We start from the raw sequence: 19,442 nt of genomic DNA, 5'->3' as shown, positions 1-19,442 counted from the left end.
CTGCCGCCCCCCAGCAACCCGAGCCCCAGCATTTCTTAGTTTGGATTCGATTCCAGGGCCGCGCGGGCTGGTGGGCGGGCCGGGGAGGAAAGCGAACTGGAAGTGGGCACCCCTCTGGACTCGCTTCAGCCGCGGCAAATCGGGGCCGTCAGCTGATGCGATCTCGGCCGGATCTTCCCTGCGGCCGCCTAGCAAGACGACGATTTGCTTCTCCCAACTGTGCTTTACTCCCCCTCACCACCTCTTTGGGAAGGCGTTCGTCTGGCGCCCAGGTGGTCTCCCGCGACCTCCGCTCCGCTCGTCCTCTGCCCAGTTCCACCAGTGCCTGCACGCTCTCTGTCGGTAGGCGCTGGGGACGCGGCTTAGTGATCCCCTCCCTCGAGGAGGCTGTGGCCAGCGCAGAGCCAGAAAACGGGCATTGGGGCCAGGTGCCGGGTGCCCACGCCTGCTTCTCTACTGCTTAGCGTACAGCTGTGACCTTGGACACCTTCGTAACCTCTCAGCCTCAGTTCCTTCGTCTATAAAATGGGCATGATAACAGTACCAACTCGATAGGACTGGAAGGGCTTATGAGATCTCTCACCAAGTGCTTATTTAACGTAAGCCTATCCCATAGTCATGGTTCAATAAATGTTTGTTTACTGTATTCCCTGGTCTGGCGTTCGGGGTGAGGGGGGATGGAATGAGGGCTAGTGGGTAACGCGGGCTCAACAAGGATTCTACATATTCAAAGAGGAAAGCACAACCAAAATCCGGCGACACTTACGTAACCAACACTTATCGCTAGAGCGCCCTACGACGCCCAGCCTCTGGCCCTTCTAGCCGTGTCGACTCTGTGGTAGCAAGCCATAGAGTGGCGGAAGTGGCTCGTCCCCTTCCTCTCTCGAGCCAACGGCTTGGCGAAGCTTCTGGGGACTTCTCTGGCGCGGGGGATTGTGGGGTTGCTGGGCCGCCCGGACGCGGAGAAGATAGGAGGAGTAGCGGCCCACTGAATAAGCTTCCAAGATGATGGTGAGTGGCGTTTCGCCTATCTGTCGCCATCCGCTGCTATGCGGCCCGTGGGTGGCGCCGCCCGGCCGGGGTCGGTCCCGTAGGGCCCTCCGCTGCCTATTGACTCTGTCCTTGCCCGGACCCCCCTGTCTACGGGCGACCCCGGCCCGCCGCGGCCTGGCTCGGCCCCAGCACGGAACTGGGGCCCTGGGCGAGGGCTTTGTGGGGCGGGAGGGAAGGCTTTGGTCTGGCTGGCTGGGGACTACAAGTCCCAGGCTGCTTCGGGGCCGCGAGCCCGCTTAGGGGACCGGATTTTTGGAGCCCCCCACAATCATAACCGGTGTTAAACGAGTGCGACTTGAGCGTGCATGCATACATGGTCGGCGGGTGCGTTGGGAAACGTGGGATGTAAAGACGTGTGCTTCCTAGAACGGACTGAGGCAGCATGGGGCTCAGCCATGGTTGCTCGCGGGTCCCCCAGCCCGCCTGCTGTTGCGTACTGGAAACAGACTTGGCTTGTGCTTTAACACTCACTCGTTAATTCCTTAAGGAATGCCTACTGAATGTCATGTAATGCCAGCTGGTTGTTGGGGGTGCAGCCGGGAGAATGGACAGGGCACATGGGGACACTACTTCAGAGGTGGGAAGACCCGGGCTGTGACTCCGACCTTGTCTGCCCTTCCGGATTTGGCAGCAGACCAGGCCTTTCTAGTTGGCCACCTAACTCTGGGTCTCCTTTTCTCGAATTAGGGGTGTTGATGAATCCCGGAGGCCCCCCGTAGCCCCTCCCGCAGCCCCTCCCGCTTCCGCATCATCCCTTTGCCACCTCAGAGCTGTAGATGCCTTCCATAGGTCCCAAGCTTGCTGCTGTCTCTTGAGTTGCTGTGGAACAGGGCCAGCTTTTAAGGGGGTGTCTGAGGCAAGACCCTGACTAAGGTACTGCTCCCTGTGGTGCACTTGGCAGTTACTCATTCATTTCGGTCTGTCAGTCGGAGGAAGTCCTCTGTTCTTTTTCTGGCCTGCTGCTGCTTCCTGTCCTGGTAGATGTCAAACTGACACCTATGAGGTGTTCATTCTGTTACCAGATGCCCTGTGAATCCAATTGTACCCACGATAGAAGGAACCTAGAATTTATCTGTACTCTTTCTCCCCTTCATACCTCTAGTACTGCCCTTTTTTCAGTCCCTCTTCGGCATTACCTATTCTTGAAGTCGCCTTCATCTTCCAGGTGGAGGCAGCAGAGCCCTTGAGAGTAAGGGCTCTGGAGCCACACTGGATGCCTAGGTTTGTAAATAAGCTGGGCCACCTACTAGGTGTGTGACTTTGAGCATGTTATTAAACGTCCTGCCCTCCGTGTCTTAAGGGGATTCTTTGAGCTAATACATATAAAGCGTGCAGCATGTAGTAAGCACTCAGCAGATGTTAGCTGTTCTGCTAGGTGGTTGTTTGCTTCCTTTCCTCCCTGTAATCTGTCATGCTGACAAGGCTACCATAAGAGTTTTGGTTGGTATTCAAAGAACTGAGGATCACAACCAAGGTTCTTCTGTCTGGTGATAAAACCCTTCACCGAGGGGCTCCACCACACTTGGGTTTTTCCTTAACTGACCCCTGCTCTGTTTCCTTGCTGTGTAAGTTTTTAGGGAGGATGAAGATGAAGATCATTAAGCTGAAATTCCAGAGCCTTCCATGATACCCTTGGCAGATTACTGGTTCCACTATTGTTTCTTTACTTGAGTAAAAATGAGTGAGATTGAAAAGTAACTTAGAAAAGAAGCTGGACTTTCCATAGCAATGCATGCCCTTTGGGAGCTAATAGAAGAGGACCCATCCTGCTTGACCTGGCTTGGCTCAATCCAGTTCTGCCACCTTTCCCTTCCCTTAGGATCCCTCCTCTATCCAGCCTGCCATTTCTATAAGGACTACAAAGCACAGGGAACGTGGGGACTATGGTCAGCTGCTTCTGAGCCCTACTTTGTACTGAAGAATTCTCTGTGGATTTAGTGTGACCATACTGCCAGTACTTGTCCAAAAATTAGAAGCCAGCGCTATATCATGGCTTATATCAAACACTTACAAGTATATGTAAAGTTGAATTTTCAGTATCAAAAGCATATTGCATATTGCTTCATATGTGGCCAAAGCTAGGCACTCCACAAATTGAGATGACTATAATCCTTACCTTTCGGAAGCTCATACTTTAAGATGGCTGGTGGTATAAAAGTTGTACACAAGAGGAAGCAGAGGGAATTATGGGATCCTCTGTTCAGGGTGCCCCTAGTAGCTGCTGTTGAAAAACATCTTGGAAGAATTGGGGCTTTGATAAATTGCTCTCCTGGTAAGAAAGTGTTTTGTTTTGTTTTTTACTTTTTAAAAATATCTTCATACACACACATATTTCATTAAGTAAACTCTGCAGCCAACATAAGACTCAAAACTCATGACCTCGAAATCAAGAGACACATGCTCTACCATCTGAGCCAGGGTAGGGGCACCGGGGTGGCTCAGCCAGTTGGGCATCTGACTCTTAGTCATGATCTCAGGGTCCTAAGACAGCTCCGTGTCAGGCTGTGGGCTCAGTAATGAGTCTGCTTGTCCCTCTCCCTCTGCTCCCCCCGCCCCTGTGTACGCGCGCGTGCACTCTCTTTCTCTCTCTCTCTGTCACGTAAATAAAATCTTAAAAAAGGGGGGCACCTGGGTGGCTCAGTCAGTTAAGCCTCTGCCTTTGGCTCAGGTCATGATCCCAGCGTCCGGGATGGGTGCCCTCCCCCCACCGTGGGGATCCCCGCTCAGCGGGGAGTCTGCTTCTCCCTCCGCCCCTCCCCCTGCTCATGCGCGTGCTATCTCTCTCAAATAAATAAATAAAATCTTTAAAGAAAAAAAAAAAGGAAAGTGTCAGGGTAGCTCTTGTAAATAAGCATATAGTTTGTGGAGATGGAGGTAAGAAAAAGCCTTCACAAGCATTTTTAAGTTATCCTGTCCTGGAGGTAGGAGAGGTTGGAGAGGTAGGAGGTTCGAGACGTAAAAATTTGTTGAAGGCAATAGGAAGAGCTTGAGATCCGAAAGTTAGTTTTTGGTTTGAAGTGTAAGACTATCCATGGCAAGGATGAACTGAAGAAGCTTGGGGGCTGCTGTGAGGAATAATTTAGCAGGACTGGGAGAGCGTCGGGCCTTTGGCGGGATACCTTTTTCCTTACAGAAGGTGTAAGAGGCCTGAAAGAATGCTGGGAGTATAAAGAAGCCATTTCTTGCTGCCAGACCTGGGACACTACTGTGAAAGGGAAGGAATTTTCCCTCTGGCCCATGCCTAACCCCAGATTTAGGGGGTTATCTGACAGGTATTCTTTAAAAAAATAAAAAAGGTAATGTATATGTTCATTGGGAAAACATTGAAACAAAACAGAAAAATACACAGTACAAAGCATCAAAACCCCTTTTACTCCCACTCTCTTATTCATTAGTTTGTTGCGCATCTTTCCAGTCCCCTCTTATGCGTTTACATATTATATCCTGCCTCCTTTCTCTCTCTTTATATTTTACATAGATAAAGTGTCAATCAGAACATGCCATTCATTCCTCTGCTAAAAGTTTTTCCAGGGCTTCCTTTTGTAGGAATAAAATCCAAACTCCTTACCATGGTCTACAGTTGAGTATGCGATCTGGTTCTTGCCTGCCTCTTCAGCTCTATTCCAGTCTTCCTCCTGCCCACTACCATCCAGCCTCACTGGCCAAAGGAGTTGGCCTTTATCAGGAATTGCCCAGCAAATATGTTGTCAGCCCCATGGGTCACTAGACTTTCTGGTGTGTGAATCCTTGACTCCTTATTGTTGGATCGAGATCTCCCTTGTGCTTTTGTTTCCTTTGTCTTTCCTGCTCAGATACCTGAAGTACCTGTCGGGGTGGACAGGGGCAGTGGCTTTCAAACTTCATATTGCAATCCGTGGTAAGAAATAAATTTGAAGTCCTAGCCTAATAGTGCACACATAGCATCACAAGTTTTGAAACAGTGCCCTTACTATATTCAGTTTCACATTCAAAATTAACTCACAAACACAGGGAAGACTGATTCTGGTTTACGAGCTCATCTCTGAAGGCACAGGTTTTGATAGAAACTCTGGTTTGTTAACGTGAAGAATTACTGTCTGTGCTAATAATGGTCACTGAAGCAAAGGTCTCTAAGCAGGCTTTTAAAATAGGCAAGGATCCCTGTTTTCCCAGAGTTTCTAAGGCAGGTCTGCAAATTAAGCCTCTATAGGAATAGTGATTGTTCTGGAGGCTAGCATGCAAAATAGAGAAAAATTTCTGTGGGACATTTGATTGGAGACTGGTCACAGGGAAGCGCTATGGAACTGGCATGAGAGATGGAAACACTGTTGTACGAATTAGATTTGTTGTCATTTTGTGAGGCTATTTGTTTCTCGGCCTGGCTCCTTCCAGACACTCCAGCTAAGCATAGTTAGTAAGGCTGCTTGCCTGGGCATCTCCAGGACACCACCTGAAGCTGTTGGCGCCTCGTGGTTTGCATCAGTGCCCCATCAACTTCTCTAGGATTAAGTTGTAATGCAGATAAGTGGTGGTTTTGCTGGAGGGTGAACACTGAGCTTCTTCCTCCTGTGCTGTGACCTAATTCTTCAACACAGGGAATAGTGTCAGAAGTTGAAAAGGGTATGCTTATTCTGCTGAGCACTGGAGAACACAGTATTTGATTTGTTCTTTTAGACTAAATCATGCTCCGCGTACCATTTTCTAGCACACCTGCAGGGTATGCTGTGGTCTTGGCAATATCTATGGATATAGGGGCTGGTTAAGGAATCAGTGCGGTAGATAGTGGGAATATGGTTTTAAAAAGCCTCCAGAGGGGCGCCTGGGTGGCTCAGTCGGTTAAGCGTCTGACTCTTGATTTTGGCTCAGGTCATGATCTCAGGGTTGTGAGATCGAGCCCCGCGTCAGGCTCCGTGCTCAGCAGGGGGTCTGCTTCTCTCCCTCTGTACCCCCTCCTCACTTGGCGCGCGCTCTCTCTTTCCAATCCTTAAAAGGCTTACATATATTTCTGTTATGGGAGAGTATCCTTTCTCCTTCCTCCTTGAATTTCATTGTAATAGATGATTATTAAAAGCAGTCCATTGCTCTTTCTTCTCCAGCCCACACCAGTTATCCTGTTGAAAGAGGGGACTGATAGTTCCCAAGGCATCCCCCAGCTTGTAAGTAACATCAGTGCCTGCCAGGTGATTGCGGAGGCTGTAAGAACCACCTTGGGCCCTCGTGGCATGGACAAGCTGATTGTAGATGGCCGAGGTAAGTCTGCAGGGTTCCTCAGGCCAGGGTGCAGGAGAGGAAACTCCTGGGGAATGTTTGGGGCTAGCAGAGGTTGGCATCACAAATGCCACTGCTTTTAAGATCTCTGAGGGATTGCTCGCTATGAAACAGTTCCATTTCGTACTTTGTCCTGAATGCTGAACCCTATGGGAATATATGGGAGAAGTTGGGCTCAGGAGCCTTTTGCTTCTTAGAGAGAGGCAGCCTGGAAACATGAAATCGAACCATCTGAGTTGCCTGTGGTCTTTCCCATTGTATCATGTTCACAAGACAGAATTCCCCCTCATGTTTTAGTGTATTAGCTGACGTGAGATGTTAGGGTATCAACCGTGTCAAGAATATCTAAATGGTTTCTCATTCTCATTTAATCAATAGTTCCTGCGTTCAGTTTGAGGTGTGCTAAATGCAGTTCAGAGAAAATCAGGAGCTCATGGTCGTTGGAAGCTTGTGATTTTAGGTGGCCCTTTGTGCACAGAGCTAAGTCTATAAAAAACATCAGTTTGCATATGCCATGGTCTCCTTTGTCCCATCCCAGTAAAGTATGCATGGGCTCCAATTCCAGCTGGGAAAAGGGTCTTTAAATTTTTACTTTTTGTTTTTCCTTTTAAGGCAAAGCAACAATTTCTAACGATGGGGCCACAATTCTGAAACTCCTTGATGTTGTCCATCCTGCAGCAAAGACTTTAGTGGACATTGCCAAATCCCAAGATGCTGAGGTGGGAAAATCAAGCATATGTGTTTAAATAAAGGTTGAAATACATGCCTGCTTGCTCCTTTGCTTTTCTCTCTTAAATTTTTTTTTATTTTAATTCTTTTTTTTTTTTTTTATTTTTAAAGATTTTATTTATTTGACAGAGAGAAAGACAGCCAGAGAGGGAACACAAGCAGGGGGAGTGGGAGAGGGAGAAGCAGGCTTCCCGCTGAGCAGGGAGCCTGATGTGGGGCTCGATCCCAGGACCCTGTGATCATGACCTGAGCCGAAGGCAGACGCTTAACGACTGAGCCACCCAGGCGCCCCTTATTTTAATTCTTAAATTATGATTTCACAAGTAATACATACTTGTAAAATATTTAGATGGAATTGATAATCTTTTAAAATTTACACTATTTCACTGCATGTAGCTGAGATCTTAGGACCGGGCTCATGTACTGTCATTCATATCACTGACATAGTAAATAATTTAATCTCTCATGTGTTAGTCACCTTGTAAGATGGGCCTGGAAACTTTAAGGTTTCCAGTTTACCTGTTGTTGTATTTTCCATGCTGGTAAAATATAGATAACAGAAAATTTATCACCTCAGCCATTTTCAAGTGTACAATATGACGGCATTAATCAGTCTGTCTTAAAACATTTCTAACATTAGGGGCGCCTGGGTGGCTCAGTCCATTAATCGTCTGCCTTCGGCGGGTCATGATCCCAGGGTCCTAGGATTGATCCCCACGTCAGGCTCCTTGCTCAGTGGGAAGCCTGCTTCTCCCTCTCCCTCTGCCTGTCGCTCCTCCACTTGTGCTCTTTCTCTCACTGTATCCTGTCAAATAAAATCTTTAAAAAAAAAATTCTAACACTAGAATCTCGATAATAAATGTTGAGAGGAAACAGGCTTGCATTTTAGAGTATTACAAATATGTTCTGAAGTTATATAGAAAGGTTTATTAGGACCCAGTAGTCTATGAAACAGTATTGCTTGTATAAAAGTAAAGTGAGAATAGTCTGGATTTGACCTGTAACTGTCCTCAACAAGGGACTAATACCTTTCTGGCCAGGAATTTGGCAGCTTAAACCTTTTACCACAGTAACACTTTTTCCCCCTTGAAAATCCTTCACATTACACAATGGACATAAGTGAGTTGAAAGTAAATTTCTACCAAATCAGAGGTGAGCTGGTTTTAGCTCTTATTCTTTTTCTCCCTCATTAAAAATAGGGTTTAGATCCCATTGTAGAAAATGACTATGTTAGAAAGGTTAGCAGACTAGTGATCTGCCTATTCCAAACAGTGTTTAAAATGTAAAGGACTTTGGCTGGTCCTGGAAGGTTTGTTTTAGTGGGATTTGGCTGGAAATTATTTTTTTGTAAACTCCTATAGTACTTTGTACTCCTTAAAGAATATTTGTCTCATGTCTCTTGCTACCATGGTTACTTGAGACACTTAAGCATTATATCATAAGTGTGACTGAGACTATCTTATTCATCATGCCTATGTGCAATAAATAAGTTCTTGGTTAATCTGCTTATGTGATTTATATCCTGAGGAACTTTGAGTGTCCAAATCAGCCCTCTTTGAAGAATGGGCCTGGCTGGGGAATTAATTTTGTAGCCCAAAGCCATTTGATGGGATGGATACCTAACTACCATCACCTTCCTTGTACTTGTTGCCATCACCTCTGCTTCCAGAAAACACATTTCACACCCATTAAACAGTCCCCAGTTTAAATGGGTAGGTTGCCTAAAAATGGCGTTTCAGGCTTTATCTCTAAACATAAGAAAATGTGAATTTCCTGTCATCCTCTTCCAGGTCGGTGATGGTACCACCTCAGTGACCCTGCTGGCTGCAGAGTTTCTGAAGCAAGTGAAATCCTACGTGGAGGAAGGTTTGCACCCACAGATCATCATCCGAGCTTTCCGCACTGCCACCCAGTTGGTATGGGAATATTGGCTACCTTGGCCTTGTGCCTGGGTACCTTCATGTTTCTCTTAGGATACCTTTAGCAGGGTATAGGGAGACTGGTAATAGGGTTCCTTGGACGTTTTCTGACTTCTCCCTACGAATCTCAGTTCTACCATTCAGTAGCTATCTCCTTAAGCCTCAGGTTTCCTGATGGGCTCAGTAAGTGAGAGCTGGTGTTTTTTGATTTTTTATCAAGTTCCTCATGGCGCACATCTTGAGACCCTGCTTTTATTGATCTTTCACCTTCATTCTGTGATCTTGGGCAAGTCAATCCCTCTAGGCTTCACTTTCTCCCTTTACTGTCTGTTTCAGGGGCATGTGGGTGCCTCAGTCAGTTAAGTGTCTGACTCATGATTTCAGCTCAAGTCATGATCTCGGGTTTGTGGGATCAAGCACCGGGTCAGGCTCCATGCTCAGTGGGGAGTCTGCTTGAAATTCTCTGCCCCCCCCGCCCAAAAAGTTATTTACTATCTATTTCAGGTTGGTAACATTAAAACGAGATCATATATGAGAAGTGCTTTTGAAAAGATACTAAGTTTAACATACAAATATATTGGATAACACATCTAATTAATATATAAAGCTCTAGAAGTCGTCATGGGTGTTTTCCATAAGCCAGAAGGTTTGGCCCAATCTAGCGTCTTAGGTTGTTTCCACTCATTTATTTTAGTGTGTTCCCTGCATATTCAGAATTAAATCCTGGAAATACCCTGATGATTCTTCAGAACTATACCTACACCATACCTGTGCCTATACCTGTTGGTCACTGGGAGTTTTCTAAACTGTAAAGATGTGTGTTTCCGGGCAGCTACCAGACTTAGAAGTGTTGTTTCAGCTGCAGAATGGGAATGTTTAAGATTTGGGAGTAAACAGATTGGAGAGTGGCAAGAGAGACTGGGACCCACCTCTCCAGTTTGCCTCTGGCACCAGAGACTCACTCGGCTTCTGTTGTTGGCAGGCAGTTAACAAGATCAAAGAGATCGCTGTGACCGTGAAGAAGGAAGATAAAGTGTAAGTTTTCGGTGGGCTTTGTCAGAACCTTGACTTCTGTGGCCAAATTGGACGTAGAAGCGTGTTGCCACCCTATATGGGCCTGGGGCTATTTGGCTCTTGCCAGACCCTTGGCTGTGCCCCAGCTCACACAGCACAAAAGGGGCTGTACACTGTAGTTTTAAAGCTGTCACACATGAGGTCTCTGACTGCAGTCACCATCTGTCAGTGATAATCTGTCCTAAAGATGTGGAAGATGAAGTTGGTGTGGGCTGAGTTTAGAGACCAGAACAGACACCCCCTCCACATTGCAGTAGACTCAGACAAGAGGGGCTTTCCGGGCCTGACGCAGGTCCCACCCGTCCTTATGTCCCAGGGAGCAGAGGAAGCTGCTGGAGAAGTGTGCCATGACCGCTCTGAGCTCCAAGCTGATTTCCCAGCAGAAAGCCTTCTTCGCTAAGATGGTGGTGGATGCGGTGATAATGCTCGACGATATGTTGCAGCTTAAAATGATTGGAATCAAGAAGGTGCAAGGTGGTGCCCTAGAGGTAAGCCTGCTGCCGCCTCCCTAGGAGGCTCCTGCTTTCACATGGACTCTCCAGGCAGGTTGGTATAGGAGGTGAGCACACGTTCCAGGTGTTGAGAGAATGCATGTTGGGCTGGGAGTCAGACTTGAGTTGTAGTCCCCACGCTGTCCCTACAGCCTGTGACTGTACATACATTATGTAATTTCTCTGGACCTCTGTTTACTTGTCGGCACAAGAGCAGATTGAACTCGTTGATTTTTAGGATCTCAGTGTGATGTGGAAGGGGGCAGCGCTAGCTCCACCCGATAGCTTACCTATGACCCTCTCAGTTAATAAATCTGAGAAGTACTTCTCAGTCCACTCTTTTCCAACGGACACGCCCAAGCTCTCCCTTTTATTCATTTATTTTGCATAGATGATACATAGTTCTAAATGTATAAAGGGGCCTAAAGATAAAAATAAATGTCCCCTATATGGTTCCTGCCCCAGATACAACCACTATTAAGTGCGTGTGTGTGTGTGTGTGCGCGCGCGTGCACGCGCAGGTGCTTCCAGAATTAGTCTGTGTGTTTCTAAGTACATATGTAAATAGTGCTTTTCTAAACACAGTGTTCATTTATAATACACAGTGTTGTAACTCCCTTTTGTCCATTGAACAACATATTTTAGAATTTGATCCATATCAGCATGTGGGGCTTTTAATTCAGTGCTGCATGATAGAACTTTCTGCGATGGCGGGACTGTTACCTGTCTGTGCTGTCCATTTTATGGTAGCCATTAGCCATAGTAGCTACCAAGCCCTTGAAATGCAGTTAGTACAACTGAGGAACTGTTTTTAATTTAACTTTTATTTATTTATGTGGCTCATGGCTACTGCATTGCCCAGCATAACTGTAACTTGTTCTTTTTTAACACAGTGGTATCTGTCCGGAAGCCTTTTTTGATGTTGGTATCTCCGTGCCCTTTTGGCCCTTCTCCACTCTGGCCTGCCCTACTTCTTTACTCCACCTTGGTGACCTGGCCTGAGGTGTTCTAGACAGGGCACGACCTGCCTGAAATATTATATCCTGGCCCGGCCCTTCACTTTTTGTCTTTGACTTTTACCCTTCCAGATTACATCCCCACTCTGTTCTTCCTTCTGTCTTGGCACATGTCAGTAGACTGAGGTTCTCTCTTCTGTAATAAAGCTATGAGGAATCTGAAGGTCATCTGAGCAATTCCCCTGTCTTTGGCCCCTGTACCGCTCCTTTCTCAGCCCATCATGGTTTACTGATTTTGTCTCTACCCACTGCTTTGGTAGCAGTCGCCCATCTTCTCCGAGTCTTCCTGTTTCCCTAGACTCTTGAGATTAGATTGGCAGTCACTCAGCTAAGGATCAAAATAATAATTTTATCTGGTGAGAAAGCCAGGGGCTCCAGCCTACTTTTTCCTTAGGCCGTCCCACATTTCTTAAATGCATATAAAACCTGACACACAGAATTCAATAAATGGTGGTAGTAATTATTTACTTATTCTCAGGATTAACTGAGAACTTCCTGATCTGTATCTTCAGTCCTTACCTCCCCCTTGAGCCTCATGCTCTTGTATCTATCTGCTGCTGAACTCATCTCAGTCCTCCAGACCTGTAGCATTTTCTGTATTCCTTGACATAGTTGGTGTCTCCACCATTTACTCAAGTCACTCACACACCAGAAATCCAGGGTCATCTTTACAACTCCTCAAAAAATAAAAATAAAAAAACTTTCTCCGAAAATCTTTACAACTCTTCACAACCTGTCAATCACCATTGTCTCCTCTTGCATGCCAATTTACTATTTACTTCCGTGAGCTGTCTCTTTCACTTACTCTCAAGACCATTGTCCTGGCAGTGGCCACCCTTCTTCCAGTCTTGGATCCCCTCAGTCAGCCCTGTTTTCTGTTGTTAAGGTGAAGTTCCACAATTTACTACCCTGTGGAAAGCCTGTTGGGGTTCCCACATTGCATACAGGATGAGAGGCAGGCTTTAGCAGAGCCTGTAAGATTCTCCTGCACTGACCCCTGCCCTCTGCTCTATATTCCTGCAGCTGCCAGTGGCTTTGCATTCTCTGATGCCACCACGCTGCCTCTGCGGAACACCTTTCCCTTTTTCTGTTTGATTTCTGCTTATCCATCTTGATTAAGCTCAGGCTTCACCGCCTTTGGGATGCTGTGGATTTGAGTGATGCACAGACATGTTCACTGATAGACTACAGTATTAGAGATTAGCACTGGCAGAGAACAGAGAGGTCATTGAGCTGAATATACCCTTTTTTATCGAGTGGGAAATGACTTGGTCATTTAGTAAGAAAGAGATCTGGGATCTGAACCCAAGTCTTTTGATAGTGCTGAAGTCAGTCCCAAGTGCAGCATGCTTTCTTACTATTCCCTGCTATTAAATCCAACCCACAGGAAGCTCATGTTCTGAGGGACTGAAATGTAGGAAGCCACAGTTGTAGCTAGGGAACTGTACAGGGAGTTTCTGACCCTTTGCATCCTGGGAAGTGGAAGCACCTAGGCTCCTGCACACAGGTCCCAGTGTGTGTGCGTGCATGCAGGGCAGATACAGAGGGCTGTGGGGAGGGTGTCCAGTAGAAGACTGGGCGGGGGGTTGAGTTGGGATTGAAGGGGGAGGCATTGGGCAGCCTGTGCCTTATTCATGAACGCCCGGTCCCGTGCCTGGCACCAGAGGCTTGCATTCAGCGTTCTCCCTTGGCTCCTGCTTCGGAGGTCAGGCTCAGAGGATGGCCCATACAGCCCTTTACCGTGCTTAGTCTCTGCAAGCTGAAGGATTGATTTCTTTCTACTGGAGGGACAACCAAAATACGTTTTGTATTTTTCCAAGCTTTTATGTAAATGAAAAGGCTTTGTTGTAACAGCAAAGTAAAGACATGGTTAACTCTTTCATGTTCGGGGGAATGGACACACGTTAGCCTAGTACACCACTGGCTTGATTTCCTTTCGTGCCAGTACTGAACTGTTGACTGTTCGTTTGTTTTTAAACAGGAGTCCCAGCTGGTAGCTGGCGTCGCATTCAAGAAGACTTTCTCTTATGCTGGGTTTGAAATGCAACCCAAAAAGTACAATAATCCAATGATTGCCCTTTTAAATGTTGAACTTGAGCTGAAAGCTGAGAAAGATAATGCTGAAATCAGAGTCCACACGGTTGAGGTAGGCCCTATCAGCTGGCAGTGGCCGGGGAACGGTCAGCTTTCTGGGCTAAAGCCTTGGATATTGGGGCGCCTGGGTGGCTCAGACGGTTAAGCGTCTGTCTTCGGCTCAGGTCATGATTCCAGAGTCCTGGGATCGAGCCCCATGTCGGGCTCTTGGCTCAGCAGGGAGCCTGCTTCTCCCTCTCCCTCTGTTCTCCCCCACTGCTCATGCTCTCTCTCTGTATCTCTGTGTCTCAAATGAATAAATGAAATCTTTTAAAAAAAAAAGTCTTAAAAAAAATAAAAAAATAAAGCCTTGGGTCTTTGTGGCCATCTTGGGCCCAGCTCTGTATCTCAGGCTCCCTATGAACCCCATTCTCCTCCTGGCCCCCTGAATATATTGATGTCCAAGTACCAGGCCCACTTCTTTTCCCACTCTACTCAGAGTGACCTGAACCTGAAGAGATTTGGATAGGGAAGGCCTGCTGAAATATTCTCCTCTGGCCCCAGGGAAGGGGCTGGCGGTGGCCTTCCACCTATACACCGAGCCCAGGATTTTGAGTCCTCCTTTTTGAGCAGATGAAGGCTCTCCTTCTACACTGGGTCCCACACTGTAGGGACAGGTGTGCTCCCATCACTGGTAATACCAAGGCTGTCTCTGGAGGTAGCTATGTCACCCAGCTATAAGTAGGTGCTGTTAGGTAATGTGCCCCCAACACGGAATGGCCTCTGGGGGAAGGGGTCTTGTCATTGGGAACTCCACGGGTACAGCTTCTCAGAGGAATGTAGAACTCTGTGAGGCTAAACTATTTCTTAAATCTTGGCATGCCAGCTCTGGAGGAACTCCCAGTCCTGGGGTTATTTTCTGTTTTGGTGTTTGAAAGTTTTAGGTGGTTCCTAAGTTACTGTATGGGGTCCTTGTTTAGTTGGACTGAGGAGAGGCGATTCTGGTTACCCGTGTTAATTCCCAGATAAATCAGCATATTTTACTTCTGGGGGTTGGTATATTTTAGCCTACCATCTATGCTAATCTCTCTCCAAAAGCATCCTCATCTTTTTCTGGGTCTCTTCAGGATTATCAGGCAATTGTTGATGCTGAATGGAATATTCTCTATGACAAGTTAGAGAGGATCCATCATTCTGGAGCCAAAGTCGTCTTGTCCAAACTCCCGATCGGGGATGTGGCCACCCAGTACTTTGCCGACAGGGACATGTTCTGTGCTGGCCGAGTGCCAGAGGAGGATCTGAAGAGGACAATGATGGTAACCAAACATTCGTGTGCTGCTTCTTGGCTTTTGCAGGCCTGGAGGAGTTTTCATTTACTCCCGGTATACTGGAGTGCACTCTCAGGTTGGCATGTGACTCTAGGCGTGTCTTTGCTTTTTTTTGCCTTGAAGCACTCCAGTCCCCGTGTGTATGTGCTCAGTGTAACTGAAACAAGTTAGGAAATCTGATTTGTGAGGGTACCTAGTAGTAATGCTGTGATCAGCTATATAAACTCAAGTATTGGTGTTTCCAGCGAGGTTTCCTCCTTTTCTTTTGAGCATCTCACCAAAGACGTGTTAGGTCCAAAGCACCGATCCTAACTAGTTGTTGGGCCCAAGGCACGCTAGTTTGGGGGAGTGGGTTTTGGGTGAAGTAAAGGGTCCCCATCTCCTTTTAACTAGGCCTGCTTGCCTGTCATGTGTCTTTGTTCTGTTTTATTTTCTCCTCTTCCAGGGGGTAATGGTGAGAGTGGGTTATCCAGGGCAGGGGACTCTGGGGCACTGTGGCAGGGTTTAGCGTGAGAATTGGCTTTTGAGGCTAGATGGCACGAAGCTCTCTTCTGGCTTCATGTGAGCCTTAACTGCCAGGTGATTCACCTTCTTGTGCTCATCAGGCCTGCGGAGGCTCCATTCAAACGAGTGTGAATGCTCTGTCGTCAGATGTGCTGGGCCGCTGCCAGGTCTTTGAAGAGACCCAGATTGGAGGCGAGAGGTAAGCCATAGGCCTGGGCTGCCTCTTGGTCGAGCTCACGGGACCTGCCTGAGTCTGGCCTTCTGCCATCTTTTGGGGGGTGGTATACAGCATGTGCTACTCTTTTTTGAGGTCTCACCTTTTGGGGTATAAAGAACTCAGATACGAAGTATTTCGAGAGGGAAGGAGATCAAGTTGGGTCTAAAGTCTGACTCCGCATTATTTTATGCCCCAGGGTACAGCCCCAAACCTTCCCCAAAACATGTCTACAAGAGTGGGATTAGAAAGCCCTAGTGAGGAACAGAAGAGCAGCTTGCCGAGCTGGGAGGACGTGGTGAGGTCAGACGCAGCAGGCTGGCAGCAGAAAGAGGTTGACGTGTGTGATTTGATCCTGGGTGTAGGTACAATTTCTTCACTGGCTGCCCCAAGGCCAAGACTTGCACGATCATCCTTCGTGGTGGTGCTGAGCAGTTTATGGAGGAGACAGAGCGGTCCCTGCACGACGCCATCATGATTGTCAGGAGGGCCATCAAGGTACTAGGCTGGGGGTGTCCTGCCTCCCCAGCTGATAAGACCCTGGATTTGTGTGGTCATTTCTTCCCTGTATAACCTGTTTTCCCTGAGTTGCCTCACAAGTCATAGAGAAATAGCCTCAGTCTCTCAAAATAGGTCATGCCGCCTTAAAGGCTATGACTTGTGAGCCAGCAGGGAAGCTGCTGTCATCAGCCATCCCAGTGATTGTACCAGTGCCCTCAGACTACAAGGTGACCTTGAAGATGGTCAGGAACCAGAAGGTTCACTGGATTGCAGTTGGGATGTGCTAGATAAGAGCCGCATCTAGGCTTCCTGGGGTTTGGGATGTGGGAGGAATGAGGAACCACTCCGTTTCTGTGCTAGAGGGCCTGCTGACCGGCTGGTCCAGCTTGGCTGTGGCTGGAGCTTGGACCAGGGGCCTGTTAGCATTGAGAGGTGCGTCTGGTCTCTGCAGAACGATTCAGTGGTGGCTGGTGGCGGGGCCATTGAGATGGAGCTCTCCAAGTACCTGCGGGATTACTCAAGGACCATTCCAGGAAAACAGCAGCTGTTGATTGGGGCGTACGCCAAGGCCTTGGAAATTATCCCGCGCCAGCTGTGTGACAATGCTGGCTTTGATGCCACGAACATCCTCAACAAGCTGCGGGCGCGGCATGCCCAGGTGGGTCCTTCCCCTTGGGGCCCAGGGATTGGGTGCGTGGGGATGAGTGCTGAGCGTGTGCTGTGCCTGCTCAGCTCTGCGTGTTGGGCCCCAGGGACAGGGCTGGAAATGAAGCAGGTACCAGCTAACTGGGCCTCTGAGGGCAGAGAGAAAGCTGCGGTGCCAGCACTGGAGCTTCCAGGGCTTTCTTCAGTGCCTCTACCGAGAGTATGATCCCGCTCCTTGCGGTGCCATCGGAGGAACCAGGGGGACCCTGCGGCCTCCTCCCTGGAAGCACACGCTGACCACATGTATGGGTTCCCCAGGGTGCGGGTGAAGCGGGCCGGAGCCCTGCCAACCAGCGGCCCAGCCACAGCTCTACCGCCTCTAGGTTGGGATCTCTCTGCGAGCTTAATTTGTTATTTGCTGTTTAGCAAGTATTTGTTGAGAGAGATGTGTTAAGTGCTCGGCACTGTGACAGAAGCACTCAGTGAGTGACCTTGTTTGTGACTTGTGTGAGGGCTTGAAGCGTATCATTCACTTCTCTGCACCTCCATTTCCTCATCTGAAATGGGGACTGACGGAAGCAGTGAGCTTAGTAAGGGATTAGAAAGTGTTCCTCTTGAGAAATACACAGTCAGTCCTTGGGATGACCTGAGGACGGGACCTCCCCAAAACAGCATGTTGCCCGGAAGAGGGCCCGGAGCTCTTTTGTGACCAGCATGTTTAGGGTTTGAAGGGGGTGGGTGTTAGGGGCACGGGTGGGAAGACGTGCACGTCCAGGTTCCTGGTGTGATGCCAGGCAGACGCCATCTTCCTTGGGGAAATGCAGGCAAGTTCAGGAGAGAAAGGTTTCCTAACGCCCGGAGTCTTTTGGAGGATATGCGAGAAGAAATTTGAGAGCAGTTCCCTATTAACCTCCCCTCTTTTCCTGTTCTGTCAGGGGGGCATGTGGTACGGAGTGGACATCAACAACGAGGACATTGCCGACAACTTCGAGGCCTTCGTGTGGGAGCCAGCCATGGTGCGCATCAATGCCCTGACCGCAGCCTCTGAGGCCGCCTGCCTTATCGTGTCGGTAGATGAAACCATCAAAAATCCTCGCTCAACAGTGGACACTCCCCCAGCTGCGGGCCGGGGCCGGGGCCGGGGCCGCCCGCATTGAGAGGCACCCTGCCCCTCACGTGAGTGGCTGGCGGGCTGGCTGCAGCGTATGCTTACTCTCCCTGTCTCAGTCCATTGGTATTACGAGGAAAGGGTAGTAATTGGCCCACTCTGTTCTCACTGGAGGTTATTTAAATAAACGTAAGACTTAGAATTCACTTTGCAAATTACTTGGGCACGGGAGTTTTACTTGGAAATGTCTTGACTCCAGCTCAGGATTTTACTTTTGTATGTACTCACCCACAGATAGAAAAATTTTCTTCTTTTCTGTTGGGCTCAGTCCTCAACAGCCTCTGGTAAGGCAGAGTATGGGTCTGCTCTGCAGGCAGGGAGCTCCACTTGAGGGGCCTCCATCCGGAAGTTTCACTCTGGGGGTTTTTTTTGTCCCAGAAGTGGCTAGGAGATGTGGAGTCCCTTCCTTTTCTGATGTCATCTTATTTAGCCCTGGCCTCACCGGGCACTGCTCCCAGGGTTTCTGTGGGTTTGAGTAGATGTGTTACATTACCTTGTTTGCTCCTTCCACCTCCATACTCTTGACTCAGTCTTTGGTCTCTCCTTTTTCAGGATCTCGTGGTTGAGGGTTCTTGGAGGAATGTTCTAGAGAGGCCACATCCTCTTGAAATTCTGTGGTGATTCCTTAGAAGTCCATTGAGGAGGTGGCTGAAGGAGCACCCACCCGGTCTTGGTTCAGCCACTAATGGTCTTGGGGGTTCCTTTTGCTTTCTTCTGACCAGTGGAGGTTTGGAGTAGCCGGCACAGATAAAGTGGAAATCAGCAGGATCTGACTGCCGTCTCATTCACACTAGTCCTGAGAGCCGGCCTATAGCTAACTATCATTAGTAATTGTTGAAGCTGGAGGTGTGACTCTGTGACCTTCAGCCACGGAAGCTTTAGTTGCCTGACACTGGGAGGTGATTAAAAAGAAAATCTCTTGAGTTTGGCCCACTCTTGGTTAGAGGGACTCAAGCAGGATGGGGTGGTGGGCAGGTCCAGACTGTGTAGTCTGGCATCCCTCCTAACTTGACAGTCTCTGGGTAAACTAACTTTTCTGAACCTCAGCTGCCCTGCCTGTGCGAGGAACATAAGAATAGTTGGCTCAGAGTTGTGGGGATGAATATTCATCTTGTTTGATGCTAAAACCACACGCAATTTAAGCCCAAGCATCTGTCTTTTTTCTGATTTTAAATATTTCCAGACCTGAGTAATCTAATCAGTGGGGCAACCTCATTTGGCAAAATGGGGGAGTTGAGGCCACAAAGTGATGGGCAATTTGGTCTCTCCCCCAGGCCAAAGCCTGATTGGCTGGCTAAAGCTTCCTACGGAGGTGGCCAAGCCACTGAGGGGCCGGGCAGTGTCTGGTGCTCCTGCTGGACTTGTCCTAGGGTTGTCCGTAAAGATGGCCTCCCCAGCTTGTGCAGACACCAAAAGAGTGAGCTCTGGTGGGGACAGCGATGTCTGCAGCCCTGCGACAGGTCTTCCTAATGCTTTATTC

At 48.3% G+C, this 19,442-nt stretch overlaps 1 protein-coding gene across 2 annotated transcripts; it reads left to right on the top strand.

Annotated features, from left to right (window-relative positions):
• Window positions 1–852: 852 nt before the first annotated feature.
• CCT7 (chaperonin containing TCP1 subunit 7) lies at window positions 853–18,730 on the top strand. Of its 2 annotated transcripts, XM_078056405.1 has the most exons (13): window positions 853–1,011; window positions 6,129–6,282; window positions 6,913–7,019; window positions 8,820–8,945; window positions 9,931–9,983; window positions 10,339–10,510; window positions 13,511–13,675; window positions 14,730–14,918; window positions 15,536–15,633; window positions 16,014–16,146; window positions 16,601–16,807; window positions 17,730–17,970; window positions 18,515–18,730. In XM_078056405.1, the coding sequence occupies exons 1-12, from the start codon at window positions 1,006–1,008 to the stop codon at window positions 17,949–17,951; spliced, it is 1,632 nt and encodes a 543-aa protein (XP_077912531.1). In that variant the 5' UTR covers window positions 853–1,005; the 3' UTR covers window positions 17,952–17,970; window positions 18,515–18,730. The 2 variants fall into 2 exon arrangements, with proteins under 2 accessions (XP_077912531.1, XP_035933809.2); XM_036077916.2 differs by lacking the exon at window positions 18,515–18,730 and having other exon boundaries at window positions 17,730–18,104.
• Window positions 18,731–19,442: the final 712 nt, after the last annotated feature.

This window comes from Halichoerus grypus, chromosome 10, assembly GCF_964656455.1.
Source record: "Halichoerus grypus chromosome 10, mHalGry1.hap1.1, whole genome shotgun sequence".
NCBI classification, from domain to species: Eukaryota; Metazoa; Chordata; class Mammalia; order Carnivora; family Phocidae; genus Halichoerus; species Halichoerus grypus.
The sequence above is the reverse complement of the archived record's forward strand: the minus strand, read 5'-3'. Positions and strand labels throughout refer to the sequence as shown.

Excerpts from the sequence above, each read along its gene's own strand:
- CCT7 (XM_078056405.1), top strand. Across the intron at positions 10,511-13,510 it reads TGCAAGGTGGTGCCCTAGAG|GAGTCCCAGCTGGTAGCTGG; the intron begins GTAAGCCTGCTG and ends GTTTTTAAACAG. Across the intron at positions 14,919-15,535 it reads ATCTGAAGAGGACAATGATG|GCCTGCGGAGGCTCCATTCA; the intron begins GTAACCAAACAT and ends TGTGCTCATCAG.